The sequence below is a fragment of the Astyanax mexicanus genome, chromosome 18 (assembly GCF_023375975.1).
Source record: "Astyanax mexicanus isolate ESR-SI-001 chromosome 18, AstMex3_surface, whole genome shotgun sequence".
Classification (NCBI taxonomy): Eukaryota; Metazoa; Chordata; class Actinopteri; order Characiformes; family Acestrorhamphidae; genus Astyanax; species Astyanax mexicanus.
The window spans coordinates 16,042,347-16,060,637 of NC_064425.1; the positions used below are offsets into that span (position 1 = coordinate 16,042,347).

Consider the following 18,291-nt stretch of genomic DNA (forward strand, 5'->3'; position numbering starts at 1 on the left):
TCCTCTACGGACCCTGAACCCAGTGCAAATTTCAGGTGCAAACTTATATACAAAAACTGTATGTTTAAGTACCCCTGATCTATTGCTCAGGGAACATGAGAAGTTTTATAAGCCAAAGAAGATAAAACACACCACACTAGAAGAGTGCACCTAATAACCGAGCCACTAAGTGCCGTTGGTGTACACAGAGGGAGTTGTTGGGTTCAGAGATGTCTGGCTGTAGTAATGGAAAAAAAGCATGCTGCGAGATAGAGGAGACCAGGGGAAAGGCCTAGGGTTAGTTGGCTTGGGTTGGTGATTTAAAGCGTGGGTTACGTTACAGACATCAAGTTCTCAGAAGCAACGGAAAGTCAGTAACAGTATCTCCAGTGCCATCACTGAAAGATGACATGGTGCAGCTGACTAATACTAGAAGAGCAGCCTGAGAATTGTGCTCAGGTCAACATTCTCGTCACTCACTTCGTTTAGTCTTTTAACGCCATGTAACAAATGAAATCTCCGGCAGATGATGTGCTAGCTGTTTGCTTCTGAGAACTGAAGCCCGTTTCGTGGAAGCCTGTGCACAAGGTTCATTAGGAGTTTATGTGGAGGTGTACGTTTTATCCTTGGTGTATTCGAGCAATGAGGCGCTATGTAATGCCTTCCAGATGACGGTGGAGACTGTAGCGCTAGCAAATATGTACAGTATGTTGACATGGTAAACGCTGATAATTGTGCATGTTGCGACTTACTCTGCAGTGCTGAAGGCCAGCTCGAAGTTGTGCTTGCGGTCTACAGGGGACAGGGCGTTGTAGTCGAACTCGGTGGGGAAGAACGAGTGGACCAGGGCACAGAAGGCCATGCCATCGCTCCAACTGGAGGAGAAGTTCTGGATATCAATGTTCTGTAGGAGAATGAAAGAAAGTGTTATGGATATTTAACGAGCCCAGTGGTTCCTAACACTGCCTGTCCCTGGACTGTAGATGTTTTTATGTTTTCCATGCTTATACACGCCTTCCATCTAGTTAACAAGCTGTTCATGAGGTGTAGGTGGATGTTTAACAGCAAGGAAAGCAGAACGTACTGTCGCTGTTGTGAAAAAAATAAGTTTTTCACTTGTTGATATAATGTACACTGTCATGCCTAAAGCCATAGGATTGCAGTATGTAAATTGAACATGAAGTGTTGTCCCAGAGGATGGCTTGGGAATAAATACACACGTATAAGTTGTGAGGTGATATCTTGTGAGAGAGGCTAATTGTACTGCTCTACATGCTAATGGAAAGGTGATGTGAGTTCAAAAAGACATGCTAATGGATGTAGAATATATAGGAAATTCCATTTTTAAAGTTGAGCAGGCTTTTAAAGTCCCTCTTTAAAGCTGCAGTGTCACATGTGTAACAGGAATACATCACAAACAGCATTACCACCCACAGTGGACAGTGTCTCAGTGGGTGGTAATAATCATGACCTGCAGTATCTGGCTAGAATTGTCCATAAAAACAGAAAAAAATACATTCAATTTCAATGCAGGAGACCTTACCCACATATTTTACTGGTCAGGGCAGCATTCTTTAGCTACCATGGGTAAAGCCAAAAGTCATGGGACACAATACTAGTTCCTGTCCCAAGCTACATAGGCTCTGATAGTAGTTATTTATATTGTGCCAAAATATCTTGAAGAATGGACAAAAAGTAACGCTCCAAATTTGCTTTGTGTGAACTTCTTGTATAATTACATTGATCCAAAAAAGTATTTTAAGTATGGTGAATTAGTTTTTCACTTATAGTAGAAAGCATTTTGAAATAGCATGAACTTAATAACTGTCACCGTCAACAGATATTTTTACGTTAACTGCACAAAAAAAAATCAATTTACATAAATCAAACTCATATAATGAGCACAACACTGCATTTTTTTTTAGTTTGCTGTAGTTTATGGTGTAATTTAATATTTTTTTTGTTCAGCTGACTTAAAATCACCTTGAAGAGAATATGTTTAAGTTTTGTTTTTTAGGGAAGCCTATAATTACCAAAAAAATATTTATTAATCTTGTTGATTTGCTCATATATTTTCTCAACCTTCTCTAATGCCCCTATAATGTCGATTTTGCTGAAGTTTTCTTAATAAAGTCAAACAATGTCAATATTCAACAGTATGATCAACAGATTTTTTTTATGTCACTACAACTCAATAAAACAATAATTGAAAATAAAAACCCTACCAAATTCATATATATTATTTTTTTTATATCTACAACAGGCTGTTTATTTATTTAAGTATTGGCTAAAGACCATTATAATTTCTTTTTTAGAGCGTAGAGAAAGTGTTGAGTGTGATGCTTTTCTCAACCATTATAGGATCATCTTGAGCTAAGATGCTTTCAGGAAACCCAGCCCTGTTGTGAATTCTCATCAGCAGGACTGTTACACTGACCAAATATAATCTAAAGCACATTTGACAGCTGGTTATAGTTTACTCCATGTTGATGATATCTGTCAAACATGCACATGACCGTCTTAATCACGTCATCAAAAACAAAAAGATTTTTTTTTTGTGACTTTTTGTAGTCCTCCTCTCTGAACTCTAGTGCTGAAGGCAGACTGGAGATGTTGTAATGGTCTGTGGCTTCCCTTGTGCCTCTCAGACTCTGTAATTTAATATCATTTATGTCCTCATCCTCAGATGACGAATAAAAGGCCATCTGTCAGTGTGAAAATCAACATCGTCATACTGTATTCGTATATTGTTCTCCTTCACTAAATTTGCCTTGACCATGACAGCACTGTCTTTAATGAAAACCGCATGGAATGACTGGCACAGTTATGAAGAAGAGAAGAGCGAGCGAGGGTGTAGTTCAACTATATAACAGTGTCCTCCCCATCAAACATTCAGAAACACACATAGTATACCACAGCCCTATTGACCAATCATTTATAGTGAAGTCATATAAATTATACTGTAATTCTTAAGACAGAACTCTTCGAGAGTATCTAAAGGTGATACCGAGCCAAATCTTCTCTTTTCTTCTCTTTTCCTTCTACACATTTCTTAACAAAGCCTCACAAGATGTCAGCTGGTTTTAAATCATGCCTGTATTTCACAAAATGAACTGTGTGGCATCTTGCATTGTTTTGTTGGCATGTCTGGCATTCATTCTGGATTGTGGTTTTCATAATTTCAGTGAGCAGAGAGGATTAAATACCTCAACATCACTCTAAATAAATCTTCTAAAATTAGTTTCTAATTGGTTCCATAGAGAAACATGTTTGCTATACAGATGTGCAAGTGTAAATAATATTTTCAATATCTAAAGAACCATAAATCTGCCTGGTTTCCATTCAAATCTTTTACAAAATTTATGTGCAAGTACAACATTTCAGCAGAAATTTTAGATGCTAAATACATTAGGTGTCTATTTTCTACCGTTATAAGAAGAAACTTTAGATGATGTAGGTTTCCATGATGAGAAGCAGCACTGACAGGCAATATGTTATGCTTTTTTGGAATAATCTAACCATTTATAGTCTTTTTATGGCTGTGCTGTTGGCCGTTTAAAGATTCTGGACAGAATGAGGGATGCCCACCTAATAAGAACTGAAATCTCTGTGTCATTCTGATGACGCCCTCCTCACATATGGGAACACAAACCCACCAGACAGTTCTGGTACAACAGAAGATCAATTTTGTCTGACAAGTTTTGGGTTTGGCATCCTGAGGATTTTAGAATGTAAAAAGCTATGTATGGAGATCGGACCATCTGTAGGACCAGTCGTTTCAAGTTACAGACCACCTTTGCTAACTGATAAGCGAATTGTTGTTGCTTTATACAAGCCGAGCACTTGTGTAGAGTATAGATCAGTGGGGAAATGTTTGTCTTAAGTGTAACTACAGTTTATTGATGTGTATGTCGATGTGTGTATGCCAATCATTGATGATGAAACTACATTTTTGCTTAGTTGCAAAGCATTTCTGATCACTTTTTGTTGCATTTTGGCTTTTTGCATTTCGACTGTTTTGCACTTTGTTTTGAAGCTCATTAAAAAAATAAAATAAAAAGGAAATTGTTGAATGGAAAAGCATACTGATGTAAGAGTTCTTTACCAATTTACCAAGGTTTTACCCACTCACACATCTGTATATTAGAATATTAAGAATTAGAAGTGGTCCTCCTATGGCATCACTCGATGAACCGTTCAAAGAATCTTTTTTATTTTAAAGGTCTTCTTCTGCTAAAATTCACTTTTTCTTTGTATAATACTATAGGTCTCTCAGATTTTTATATGCATGCTGCACATGAAGCTGTTTCTGAGTCTCCATTGTCTACAGTAGCTAAGCAAAGAAAAGCCTCAGAAAAACGAGTCAATCAGAGAGATGTTAGGTGTTTACGTAATCCAGTGAGTTTATGGCCTCACCCACCTTCACGGGCAGCCTACGCTCGCCTCACTGCATTGATAACATTTCTTCTAAGCCTAGCTTCTGAGCAACGCTAAGAGTCTGACGTTAAGTGAAGTTTAAGGGTTAACTTTACCTAGCACTCAGTGCTGTATCTTTATAAATAAGGCTGTATATCTGAAAACATTTTGTCCTTTGAGTTTTAAAAGCTGCAAAATTTACTGGGGGGTGAAGTCATGTAGGCATTCTCTGCTGCAGTGCTGTTAGCCAATCAGAGGTGATAGGTTTGCATGTATGAATATTCATGAGCAAGAGCCAAATTCTGTCTTTCTTCAGAGACCACTAATTCAGAGAACTAAAGCAGGGCTAAATAGAAACACCTGAGCACTTTTTTTTATACATTCATTCATACAAGAGACCACAACTAGACATTTTAAAATTAATTTTAAAATGATAGAATGAGACCTTTAAAGCCTCTCAAACACATTCTAAATAGGTTATTTTGGTTTCCTCAGTTCCTACAAAGTAGATGTACAAAGTTTGTCTTATAAATATCTTCCCAAAGTCTAGCAAATGTCTCTAATGTTAGTCTAATGCCTCACCTGATACCCAATAGTTTTGGAGCGACACCATTCTAAAAGAATCTGCTTGATGCTGCTTGCACTGGAAACACCAAAACTTTGAGATCGCTTCAGTTTGGGCTTGGAGTCCACAGGCTTGGGCCGACTGACAAGAAAAGAAGGATGCAACAGAATGAATAATGAGGAAAAGAGCAGATTTATACTATTTTATATGCAGTCTGAGAAAAGGAGTATGAAAGAAATCACAGAATGCCTCTACCTGTTGGTTTCAGAATCTAACCGCTCAAAAATGGACCTGCGAGCCTGGGCTCCAAGGCTGCGAGGGAGAGTCTGTGACCTCACAAGCTCCCGCCTGCGCTCTATCCCTCTGCCAAAAGACAGTTCTCCCGGAATATCCACATTCCTGATACACAGAGGGAAAGGAAAGCGGTGTAAGCAACAATTAGGCTTTATTGTGGTTCCATTAAATGCCTCAGTTCTTTAGTGGGATTATATTTCTCTGCATTAGAGAACTGTGCCCACCATGTTGTCCAAAGGCGATTATGTCTAGTAAACAATCATTTGATAAGACCAACCTGTCTGTGTTGATCTGGTTCTGGAGGCTTGAGTAGCTTGAATAAGCCACAGACTTGGATGGTGCAGAAGTAGATACTTTCTCTGTAGATAGATATAAGTTGGCTTTAGTTAGAGATGGAATAATCATTTTATATGCATGCATTCCACATACCATATACCATATCCACATACACTGTTAAAAACTACTTTGCTTTGTGGTCAATAAAGTCAGGATTAGAATTAAGTTGGCGACCCTCGGAAATATCTTGCTAGGGCTGCACAATATAATGTTTTAATACCGTCACTGCAATGTGGGCATGCCCAGTAGCATAATGCCACATCACAGGATGTGAAATGTCACGTAATGAAACTCAACAAGCTACAATTTGATTGATATTGAACGAAAGTACTCACAATTTTCATTTTCATACTCCAACCTTCTAGATCATCATTAAAATCATAATATCATGTTGGATTATTGACTTCAGGAGAAATCTGGTGAAAATTCCTGTATTTCTTTAATATTGCAAAATACTAGATACGAGTAGACCACTTCAGTTTATAGGTATATGTTTGAGTAAAATGAACATTGTTGTTTTATTCTATAAACTACGAACAACATTTCTCCCAAATTCTAAATAAAAATATATTTGCAGAAAAAGAGAAGGCTGAAATAACAAAAAAAGATGCAGAGCTTTCAGACCTCAAATAATGCAAAGAAAACAAGATTATATTCATGGAGTTTTAAGAGATCAGAACTCAATATTTGGTGGAATATCCAAATTTGGTTTGGTTTTTAATCACAGTTTTCATGTATCTTGGCATATTCTCCTTCACCAGTCTTACACACTGCTTTTGGGTGACCTTATGCCACTCCTGGTGCAAAAATTCAAGCAGTTCAGCTTGGTTTGATGGCTTGTTTGATTATATTTTAGAGGTTTTCAATTTGGTAAAATAAAAAAAAAATCATAATTTTTAAGTGGTCTCTTAACTTTTTCCAGAGCTGTATATGGCAAGATGCAATATTGTGCAGCCCTTCAAAAATTATTTTAATTCCTTAATTTATTAATTGATTCTATGTTCCCCATAAAAATGAAATGTATTATCTAATCAGGATTTTGTTTTTTTTTGTCCAGGTAGATAGAACCTAGTGGTCTCCCCCATTGGGTAGAACTTCTTGAGATAGATTAAATACAGTGTTGGGAAGTAACGGATTACATGTAACGGCGTTACGTAATCAGATTACAAATTATAAGTAACTGTAATCCGTTACAGTTACTGCTTCAGTAAGTGGTAATCAGATTACAGTTACTCTGCTAAAATAAAATGGTTACATTGCGGTACTTTCCTATTTTTGCTCTTCCAATCCAACACTGACAAAACGCAAATAACATTTTGCGGTGAGATCGCTCTGATATGACAGGGAACTGTCTGCCCCTCCTCCCGTCTCGCTGCACACACACACAGGGAGGAGGGGCAGACAGCGGCTCCACGCTCACACAACGAGACGAAATTAACTGACATTTTGGTCAACGAATAAAAACGAGACGAAAATGTTTGGCAGGGACGAAATCCAATCAGACTGATTTAGGTCTGTGAAAGGTAGTGACCAGTTAGGAAGAGATCCAATCACTGCTACTTTAGCGAAGGTGGAGTACCCGCCTCTCCTGCAGCAGCGCCGCGCGGAATTAAACTGTCGATACGGAGCTCGACTGGAAGTTAACTCGACAGTGTTCAGCAGGGAGAGAGAGATAGAGAGAGATAGAGAGGGGAGAGGGGAGAGGCGATATATTTCTCTTTTGACGTCGCGAAAAACAAGATAACGTGTAAACCGCGTGGAGCGACTCCATCTCCGGTAAAAACACCACTAATCTTTCAGCTTCTGCAGACCAGAGTCACACAGATCTCCATGCAGAGATCCGCGTTTTAATACTGATGATATTACATGAGCTGATGGGGTGTTTAACTCAGCAGTGCACTAAAACACAGAACTGATACAGAACTCACTCATTAAGATCAGATCATCTGTTTAGTCTCACAGTGGGAAAGATATAGCTAGTGTTAAAGCAGCAGCAGGTCAGAAAGGAACTCAATAATATAACGAAAATAAAACAATAAAATAAGTGAATCTATGAACCCAAAAGTCTGTGTAAAGTTCCTTACAGCACTTTCTCATAAGTTTCTCACTTTAACTCATGAAGTCTCTCAGTACATCCTGAGAGCATCTCTACAAGACAGTGTGTGAATGTGTGTTCATTTATAGACTGTAGCTCCAGTAGGTGTGCTGGGTGAGTGCTGGAGATAAAACTAGATCCTTTAAAAGTTTTTGCATCTACAGCTCTGTTTAAACTATAATTTATCTATTCAGATGTTTTATGACCTGATTTCTAGAGCAAAATTTTAAATGTAAAATATGTATAGTCACACACCTAAAATAATAATAATATACATTAAATCATATATAAATATATTTCACTTTCAAACATTAACAATATTACTCAAGTGGTTATTAAACGTTTCATTTTGTATACATGTAGAGTTAATAATTCAAGGGAACTGATGAAAAAGCATTTACATTTACACCCTTTACATTTTAGTCGACTAAATTTACTGTAATTTTAGTAGACTATATTCTTATGACATTAAGTCGACTAAAACTAAAAACATTTCAGATGACTAAATTGTGACTAAAACTAAATACTATTTTCGTCACAAGACTATGACTAAGACTAAATCACAATTTGTTGTCAAAATTACACTGGAGGCAAACCTGCAAATAGATAGCTTACAGTTGTTGTTACATTGTTTAGTTTTAAATGGTTTTATTATCAATTTATAGAAGTGTTTTATAAAATTGTTTGATAAAATGGTTTCATAAGTATTTTGATAGAGTGATTGAAAAGGCTGTTTTATTTGTTTATCTATTTGTTACATTCATTCAGGCTTAAAAAAAATGACAATATTTAAAGTAATCCAAAGTAATCAGATTACGTTACTCACTTGAAGTAATGTAACTGATTACGTTACAAATTACATTTTGAGTGATGTAATCAGTAATCTGTAAGGGATTACATTTTAAAAGTAACCTTCCCAACACTGATTAAATATCATATAGGTTTGATTAGCTACTATCATAAATAGTGAGTAACAGAGCAATCAACCAATCACCATACTATTAGAAACACAATAGCACTGCTAGAACATATGATAATGCAGTTTTCCTCTTCTCGCTTATGGCCTAAACAATTATCTAGCTCCAACATCAATGGTTTACCACTGGCAGAAGCACAACTCTAAACATTTGTGTAAATATCTTGAATTTTTCGGACTATTTCACTTTACCGTTGAGTCTTGGAGAGCCCATTGTCCTCACAGGACTTGGAGTCCATGTTTTCACTGACGATACTGCAGGAACAAGCCAGGCGCACAGAGTTAGATAAAGACACTGTAAAATGATTAATCTCTACATCTGCAAGTTGTGATGAATGCATTGTGACACATATACCTGCATGAATGGGTGACTCAAGTTGTGGCTGGTTGTCACTGCTGTCTGTCTGGCCGTCTGGTTGTGAATCTGTTACATCTGAAGGGGTTGACTGCATTGAGCTACTTGGTGACTCAGGACCCTTAAGGACTGGAGAATCTGCTACTTTGGTGGTTGCAGTGATCGGCAGGTGTGGCATCGCCATAGACACTGGGGGAGAGTTTCGTTGTGACACGCCGATGGGTGGAGGACTCTCTCTTAAAGGCACAGTGGAGTTTTCTGAGAATATGGAGAAAAGACAAAAATTATAAATGTAGACGTCAATAGAGTTAACAGGTTTCTTGCAGCTTTTAAGAATGTTTTTACCATTTGTATTTGTATTATGAATCATGTTAATCATGTTATAGACTCTCACACACAATAGCAAGGTTCTACACGAAATACAGTAATGTCCAAGCCAATAACCATTTAGAAAGAGTGTAGCTGATGTGGACTGCATTTCTCAGCTGCTCCATCATAGAACACGGTTCCAAAGAAAAGGACCCTTTATATACAGCCAAGAAATGAAAATGCTGTGTACTTTGTGGCCTTCAGATACCCACAATTCTCTGTGCATGCACAACATGTAGGAAAAAAGAAAACCAACAACACAAAATGTCAGAGTATATAAGTGTAATTTGAATTATAAAATGAAAACTAATGCAGCTGTGTCACCACAACGCCTTAATAGGTTCTTCAATAAATGTAACCAACAGTCTACTGAGAACGGGTCTTTATAGGACTGTTCTACTGAGGAGTGTTTTTTAGTTTCTAATAAATGTCAAAATCAATCGGGAGCGACCTGTTAGAGGTCATATAGCTCTGGGTCTAATTTGCCTCTACAGCACAACCAAAAGCAAACAAGATGGCGGCTTCCATTTCATCCATCTTTTGCCTTCAGCACTTCACAATGGGAGTAAAAAGGGACATACTGCCCACTCTTCAATACGGTCTGTGGTAGAGACAGTTGGACACAATTAGAGGAGCGTTACCTGCTGTGGGTGTGTGTCCATTCTCAAGTCCAGATGGGGCTGGAGCTGGATCCACCTCAATGGGTTCCTCACGTTCAATACTCTGAAAGACATAATACAAGGAAGGACTCATAAGACCTACACGCTCATATGGCTTCCAGGCAAGCCTGATAAAGCCTGATAAAATATTCAAATGTTCCTCACCAATAAATTTGCCTTGTTAAGAAGTGGTTTATTATTCGTGTGTTCATCTTGTTACCCTGTTGTGTTTGGCAGGATATTTTTGCCCAGGGTCATTTGGATAAGTAAATACTGACTCTGCCTCGCTCTCTTGGCTCCCTTATCTCCCTGTCAACAAGCCCAAACAGCTGCCTGAGCCTGTGCCATGCGCCTGTCTGGCAACAGTGGGATGAGCATGAGCACATCAGCCTGGTATCGATACATGGTGTTTTTTCTTTGTTTTTTTTCGATCAGATTTTGGAGATTATTCAAATATAACATGCTTCTGAGATGCTGTCATTTACATGTTTACATGGTAGGCAGTTGTTGTTGTTGTAAAGGGGTATGAATGAAGGGACCTCCCAAAATCCAGTGGTTCTGCATTGTGGTAAGTCTCCATGAAAAGAATTCCTTCCTTTGTTATCCACAGTCTAAAGGTTTTTTTTCCACTAAGAAGAAACACCCGAATGGAGTAACACATGACTTCTGATGTAATTATCCAATAATCAGTGACATGAAAGAGCCTTACATTCCTCCGAGGCTCCAAGTTCTCCAGAACGGCGATCTCATCTCCTGGAGCACTCTAAAGGATGGGTGATTGATGTAATCTAATCAGTGGATCCTGACGACCAGATTTATACCTTCCCTATCAGGACCACTAGTCCTGCTGCTCCCTATCTGCCTCTCCCTATCACCACCAGCCTTGTTTTATCACTGTACTGGATGTCCACCCTGCCTTCTTTAACCCTTAATAGCTGCTCTTATGCACTCTTATGCTCTTTAGTGTGCCCTAAATACAAATACAGGACCATCTGCTGCTGCCAACACAGCAGAAATAGACCCTGTTGATATCAATGGCCTTGAGGTTGGTGAGTCTGCAGCACATAAAGGTTACAAGCCTGCACGCTTTTCCAAGGACCCCAACTGCCAAACGCTAATTATGTGGGCTCCTTTTAGATCTCTGGCAGGAATAGTAGTGAGTTTCCTTTCTTGAATCATAAATACTGAAGGAAATAAACCTGGTTCTGATTTCATCAGCATCGTGTGCTCAGGCATCAGTCACTACAGCTAATCTAAGTCCTTAATCATGCCTATTCCCAGAAGACTGATGGATACCTGACACATGCCAAACCCCACTCATCGCCACACGCAAGGCCTGACTCACGGCGAAACCCACTTTCAGCTTTTCTGGGAATTTGTTATTTCCTTATTTGCACCCTCGTGCAGGCGCTGACAAGCACAAACAGACGCAGGGGGGTGTAAAAACCCAGCATGTAATCATGCGCCAGGAATATAAAAGCGAGCGGCGTATTGCTCCACGCGGCTGCAGTAAAAAAGAAAAGTGAATTCCTGAGTGTGAGATGCGGAGGGGTAATTGAGCCAGCGGAGGAGAAGGCCAGGTGACGTAAGCCCGGAGGAATGCTGGAGGGGTTTGCGTTTTGGAGAGGCGAGGGGCGAGGGGCTCAAGCAGCTGGCTGTCCCTCTGGGAGACAGGGGGAGGCAGAATACACCGCTCGACCATAAAAATCACGCATCTCCGGTTCTCTTGCAGAACACAGATCTTTTCGGTAGAGACCCACGTCGACATGGCAGGGCTCCAGCTTCGGAAACTTTTAGGGTGGGAGTGGTGAGTCATGCAGCCTTTCCTTCTCTGGGAGGGAGCACTGCTGACATGTGCCCTGTCCTGAGTAGCCTCTCGGGTCAGCAGATATGGTAAGAGATAGAGGCCCTCACTGGTAGAGTCACCATGCAGGAGGTTAGCATTCCTCATGAGTAAAATGCTAATAGGTGCTGAGCTGTTGCACACCAAGAACCCATTTTAACACAATTTGACATCCAGGATCAGGATTTTACATGCTCAGATTGACACCATGACTCTAGAACCAGGACTTTAGGTACTCAGTTTGAGACCAGGCCTTCAGATTGGCATCAAGACTTCCAGATCATGGTTTTAGGTCCTCACTTTGACAACGTGACTCCAGGATTCAGGTATTTCCTTTGACAGGATGACTTTAAGTTCAGAACTTCAGGTTTCCTGTTTTACACCATGACTTCAGAAACAAGGCTTTAGGTCCTCACTTTTACACTAAGACCCCAGGTCCTCATATTGACACCATAAGTAAAGGACCCAGTTTGAGACCAGGCCCTCAGATTGGCATCAAGACTTTCACATCATGGTTTTAGGTCCTCACTTTGACAACGTGACTCCAGGATTCAGGTCTTCCCTTTGACAGGATGACTCTAGGATCAGGACTCCAGGTTTTCAGTTTGATGCCATGACTTCAGGATCAGGGCTTTAGCTCTCATTTTTACATCTAGACTTCAGGTTTGACATTGGCACCATGACTACTGGACCTCACTTTGACACCAGAACTCCCAGTCCTCACTTTGACACAAGAACTTCAGGTCCTCACTTTGACACCAGGACTCTTTTATCGACACCTCCGATTTTTCTTTTATCGACACCTCCAGTAGTGTATTGCAGTCTGTCAGACCAACCACTTATGTTCACATCATACAAACATTATTGATCATATACAGTATGAAGAAGCTAAAGAAGAATACAGATGTACCTAGCACACATACCCCAAACTTCCACACAAACTCACAGGGCTTTACCCCACAAGTGTTGTCTCTCTCCTTGAGGAACAACAAATCCCCCTGTTTCTGAAAGTGCGTCATCACACGAGCAGCAGGGAGTAATAAAATATGTGCAGGAAGCAGGGAGGTGAGATATTAGACAAGGAAAGCCCTAAGAAGCGGCTCTCCTGCTCCTCCAGAGGTTTTAGCAGAAAAGCCAATCACCTCTAACCCGCAGGGAACAATCCTGCCCTTGTCTCTGGATAATACACAGAGATACAGTGAAAGTGGTGTGGCAGACACAGCTAAAGCCCAGAACACTTATGTGCAACTATAGTGTTCTCCTATAAACACTATAAAAGTGCTAGTAGCTTCAAAAAAATGTTCTGTTCAATTTCACACTGCTCCATTTGGCCTTTCAGGGGTTTATTTCTAGATTATTTTAAATTTCGCTGCCAACATCAAGATGTTGGTGTTTGTGCAGTGGGGAAACCTTGAGGTTTTCTAGGCCTTGAGAGCAGGCTGAAAGATTTTCTGAAATTAGAAAGGACACACAACACATTATTGTTGCTGTATTTAGTTTGTAGTATATATTGTTAAAATCCTTTTTTATTGGAAACCAAATGATTAAGGTTTTTGACATTGCAATAGTTGTCCAATCAGGCTTTAGGATTGCGTAGTATCTAGTTCAATACAGTCAAGTTAGTTAGTTCCCCCATTGGTTTGGTTCTCTAGAGATTGCAGTATGAGGTTTGCAGTATGTAAATAGCAGTTTCACAAAATGATGGCTTGGCCTGTATATGTTTTGAGGTATTATCTTGTAAGTGAGGTTAAACACTGGTCAGATTGTTCTTAGCAAGGCGATGTGAACTATCAGAGTTTGAGTGAGGTCTAATTGTGGGCACCAAAGGGATGAAAATTCCGTTTCCGACCATACTTTGTGTGGTCATCTAATATTCCTTTATGTTCAGTTTCATGTGTATACCAGGAAAACTACCCACAGTGGACAGCACACTGAGAGGTAATGATCGTGACATCACATTCGCATTCAGTGCAAGAGATCCAATACACATTTCATGGCCTTTCATGGGACATGGCAAAAGTGATGGGACATAATACCAGTTCCTGAGTAGAGAAGAAGCTAATTTGCCTGTGCAGAGTGAAACCCTTAAAATTATCCAGTAAAAAAACAGGGTCTTAATTGAACCAGGGTCTTAGCAGCTTCTTAATCCTCTTGTTTTATTCTACTCCAGTAAAGTACATGCGAAAGGTCTCCTTGACCCCAAGTGGAAAGAAGCACCAAGTGTTCCTGTGTTCCTGCGGTTCCTGTGTACAACCCAAGCAAGAAAGTGGAACAGTGAGTGCCAAGTGAGACAATGGGCTCCCCTCTGAGAAAGGCTTTCATGTGAGTTTAAATGTCAAAGCTGTCCCATGTGAGCACGCTGAGAATTCCCCTATGTTGGCTGGCTGCCTGAAAATGTTGGGGTGCAAACAAGAGGATTTTTCCGTGGATTATCGCGAGCTCACGTTGGACATATTCTCCCATCAGACTCCAAATCGCAAATATAATGAGAACCTAACTGCAAAATGTCTGCGCACTGTGTTTGAGAAGGCATGGAACTGGCAGGGAAAACTATGCAGAAAGCTATGCAGCTTATGCCTCTAAAGCCGGTCTGAGGAAAGGTTGACCGAAGCTGAATGCCGGGCTTGATGAAGGACCTAGGGGAGGCTGTGATCTTAGACATATCTGAGAGGATATTCTGGCATCTGATATTTGAGCTTTAGGGAACTTTAGGCTGGTGGAATGGAACACTGGCTACAATGAACAGCATGTGAAGAAACTCTGGAGGCTTGATTCAGGGTTATTCCAGCCCCTGTCACTCGAACCCTGCATACGTATTGTATATAGTGCCACAAATGCAGGTCCACACATAGCGAGCTCCCACAGAGCCCTTTTTTGGTATAAATAAGCTACAGTGATAGCCTCGTTCATATTTTCCACTGTAAAAAAAAAAGATTAGAGCTAGCTTATGGAGCGAGCACAAGGCCTGATCTCCAAATAAGTGGCGTAGATTTTATGGAAGGCATAAATCTCTGCAGAGGAGATGAATCATACTTCAGCATGAATGGAATAAGAATGAAATGCGATGTAGCATTCGTGGGGCAGCTCAGGGCAGCAGTAATTTGACTTTTACTGCCCCTCTTGTTGCTGTGAATGGAAAAGTCAGTGGGATCTAGTGCTCATAAAGTAGCATACAGAGACAGACAGCGAGAAGACACTCTTATCATAGGGGCCTGCGAGGGTCTTTGCTCTGTAATTTCCTTCTGGAACTCGCGTCCATGTGGGGAAAGAGGCCCAAACACCTGTTCTTCAAAGGGCCCAAAGCCTGCAATTTCTCTCTCCAGTGGAAGGAGCTATGCAGAGGCAGCCTGGAGAGAGGCTTTGAACAGCCAGCTATCTCTTCAAGGACCTAGAGTATGCAGCATCTTGCTAGGAGACGCATTTTAATGTGAACTGTATGCATGTGCATGTAGATTTGAAAATGCTTGTTTCATCTATTACACCCATCTACTACTTCAGCTTAAAGTCAGTCTAGCCTTATCTCACCCCAGTTTACTGTAATGCTTTGTACTGACTTTAATGTTAAACTTGATAAATGTGTGATGTGTGACATAAAACTAAACCTAAACAACTGTTGAATGACCAGATAGTTTGTAGTCAAGCTACAAGATAAATGTATTCTCTGTTAGCATAAGACAGCATGCAGAAACATGTACATAAACACACCTGCACTAACAAGAAATCATGGATGTAAATGATGGTAGGAACCTGAACATTTCTGCAAAACCACAGGCCAATAAAAAGTCTAGAACAGGGGTGTCCAAACTTTTTTTGTTGGGGGCCAGAAGGAGAAATATATTTGAAGTCACAGGCCACAGACTCCTGCGCCAGAAATGCACACCGTCTCCGCTTTTAGACTCTTTGGCCCGTTTTTCAGTGCTAGAAATGCGCACTCTCTCCCCTTTTAGACTCTTTGGCCGGTTTTTCTGCGCTAGAAATGCACACTCTCTCCGCTTTTAGACTCTTTGGCCCATTTTTCTAAGCTAGAAATGTGCACTCTCTCTGCTTTTAGACTCTTTGGCCCGTTTTTCTGCGCTAGAAATGCGCACTCTCTCCGCTTTTAGACTCTTTGGCCCGTTTTTCTGTGCTAGAAATGCGCACCCTCTCCGTTTTTAGACTCTTTGGCCTCGTTTTTCTGCGCTAGAAATGCGCACCCTCTCCGCTTTTAGAATCTCACATTATAAAAACCTGCGTAACAGTGGGCCAACTTTCATTCTATTTCTAAAATACCTCGTAGTTTGGACACCCCTGGTCTAGAACTATGTGTTTTACACACTTTTGTTCATTTCCATTATGCCTATGGTCGCCCTGTAGTAAACTGCCATCCTACACTGATCATTGAGTCATTGAGTCAGCTCGTTTCCACAGAGGTTTATCAATACAGTTCTATACAGTTGTGTTGGCTATCTTGTCAGTTGACACTCTTCTTTTACATATGATTTGCTGTTTTTGCTGGCCTTGTTTTTTCAGCTTGTCAAAAAATGTATGTGTACAGCTAGCTGTCCATTAGAGGACAGTGCTAAACTATTGGCTTCAAGTTTACATTACTTTTTGGCTACATTAGTCTTGTGGCTTCCATACAAAAATATAGAAGCAAGACAAGCATGCCTTAAATCATTGCTTTAAGCACGTGTGACCCAGCGCTGAGTGCGCTCTGATTTTACATATTTTTTTAAGAAGGTTGGTGATGACCCCAGCGACAGGATGTACGTCTCCTCCGCCTGCAGACGGGTGGGATAGGGCCGAGGGTCAGGCAGAATGCCCCAGGCTTGGGACAGTGTATTGAGGGGGGATGGACGGGAGTGGGGGGAGGTCAGACCATCCTTCCACGACTGCACAGCAGTTGGCACCCAAGATCTAAGAGCCTAAGTCTGGTTTAGGGTTTCAAACCACCAGCTGCAGAAAATCTCAGCCCAGCCTTGCCCTCTGGCCCCGTCGGGAGCCGCAAGGGCAAACGCAAGATATATGGTGGAAGTACAATGACTGGAGGAAGTGCTAAAGTCCGGCTATTGCAGAAAGCCACTGTTATTCCAGTATAATTATAAGTAAAAAAAAAAGTAACAGTAATTGAATTTTAAAAGTATTTTTTTTCTTCATAAATGAACAAAGTAATAAAAATAAAATACATCAAAGCACAGAATTTCACATATACATTTATTTACGTTAACCTGCTGCATTAAAAGTACTCTTCCACATGCTCTTTGCAATTACACATTCTCACCAGAGAGGTCAGTAAATCCGCCAAATCGCCAAAACTTACAGACTGTCACTTTAATTTTCTAGTTTAATTTATGATTTATAGTCATTATAGATTTATAGTCATTTCTTTTCACATTATCTGTTTTTAAAGGTGAAATCCAGATATGGGGCAGACTTGACATTAATTTGCTTAAAATAGCTCCAGCGTATGTGTTATATAGCTTTCTCAATGATGGAATTCTGTGGGAATGCAGTTCTGAGTATCATCCTGAACACATCTGATTTTTTTTACAGTTTAATATAAGTGCTTCAAAACCTATGACACTGTACTATAAACTATACCAGGATTATTTTATACACAAATCTACAAAAAATGCGAATTGTATAATGCAGAAATAGTGATCCTAAACACTTGAACAGTAGTGAATATCAGGCTAATACTGATCAGACTGTTTACACAGCCAAAGCCCAGCATGCCTGCCTGAATACTGGTCTCTATGTGAGTATGCACACACACACACACACACACACACGCTCACTCCCACACCCACTCACACACATATATGCACATCCACACACCTTACTGGTGGGGAGGAACAATAGGTCTGGAGGCCAGTGAGGTCACCCCATAAACAGAGAATTATTAACCTGTAACCAGGGAGATGAAAATACATGGCATTGCCTGGAAGTAATTAGGACGACCAGGGGCAGCATGGGAGCGGCCAAATGCCTTTCCCTAAAGCCCCTCACCCACAGCCTGCTCTCTCTCTTTCTCTCTCTCTTTCTCTCTCTCTCTCACACACACACACACACACACACACACACACACACGCACACACATTCACACACGTCTGTCTTTATACAGTGTCAGGATGCAGGGTCACACATATGTCCCATTTTGTCGCTGTCATGCAAAACCTTTGTATGTCTTCATTTAATGTTTTGGTCTTATTATTTAATATAATTTAATTTTGTCACTTGTTCTTTAGATTTCGATTGTACCACAATGACATCATTATTTGGTAATAAAATAAAGTATTGTTTGGTCCAACATCACCTCACATAGAGGAGAGTAACATAGTTTATGCAACACAATAGAGGTGTACATAAATAAAAAAAACTATTATATCATAACATGTAAAGACATTTTCATAATACAAATTATT

The 18,291-nt window shown here is 40.2% G+C and overlaps 1 protein-coding gene across 2 annotated transcripts in view; it reads right to left on the bottom strand.

The window, feature by feature from the left end:
* smtnl (smoothelin, like) overlaps positions 1-18,291 on the bottom strand; it is a 34,366-nt gene that overhangs the window by 2,159 nt on the left and 13,916 nt on the right. For both annotated transcript variants that reach the window (XM_007245936.4, XM_007245937.4), the window contains exons 3-9: positions 10,027-10,108; positions 9,017-9,274; positions 8,854-8,916; positions 5,532-5,613; positions 5,216-5,359; positions 4,978-5,101; positions 732-883 (exon numbers count right to left, since the gene is read on the bottom strand). In XM_007245936.4, coding sequence (XP_007245998.3) covers positions 732-883; positions 4,978-5,101; positions 5,216-5,359; positions 5,532-5,613; positions 8,854-8,916; positions 9,017-9,274; positions 10,027-10,108 — 905 coding nt within the window. The remainder of the gene's footprint in view (positions 1-731; positions 884-4,977; positions 5,102-5,215; positions 5,360-5,531; positions 5,614-8,853; positions 8,917-9,016; positions 9,275-10,026; positions 10,109-18,291) is intronic.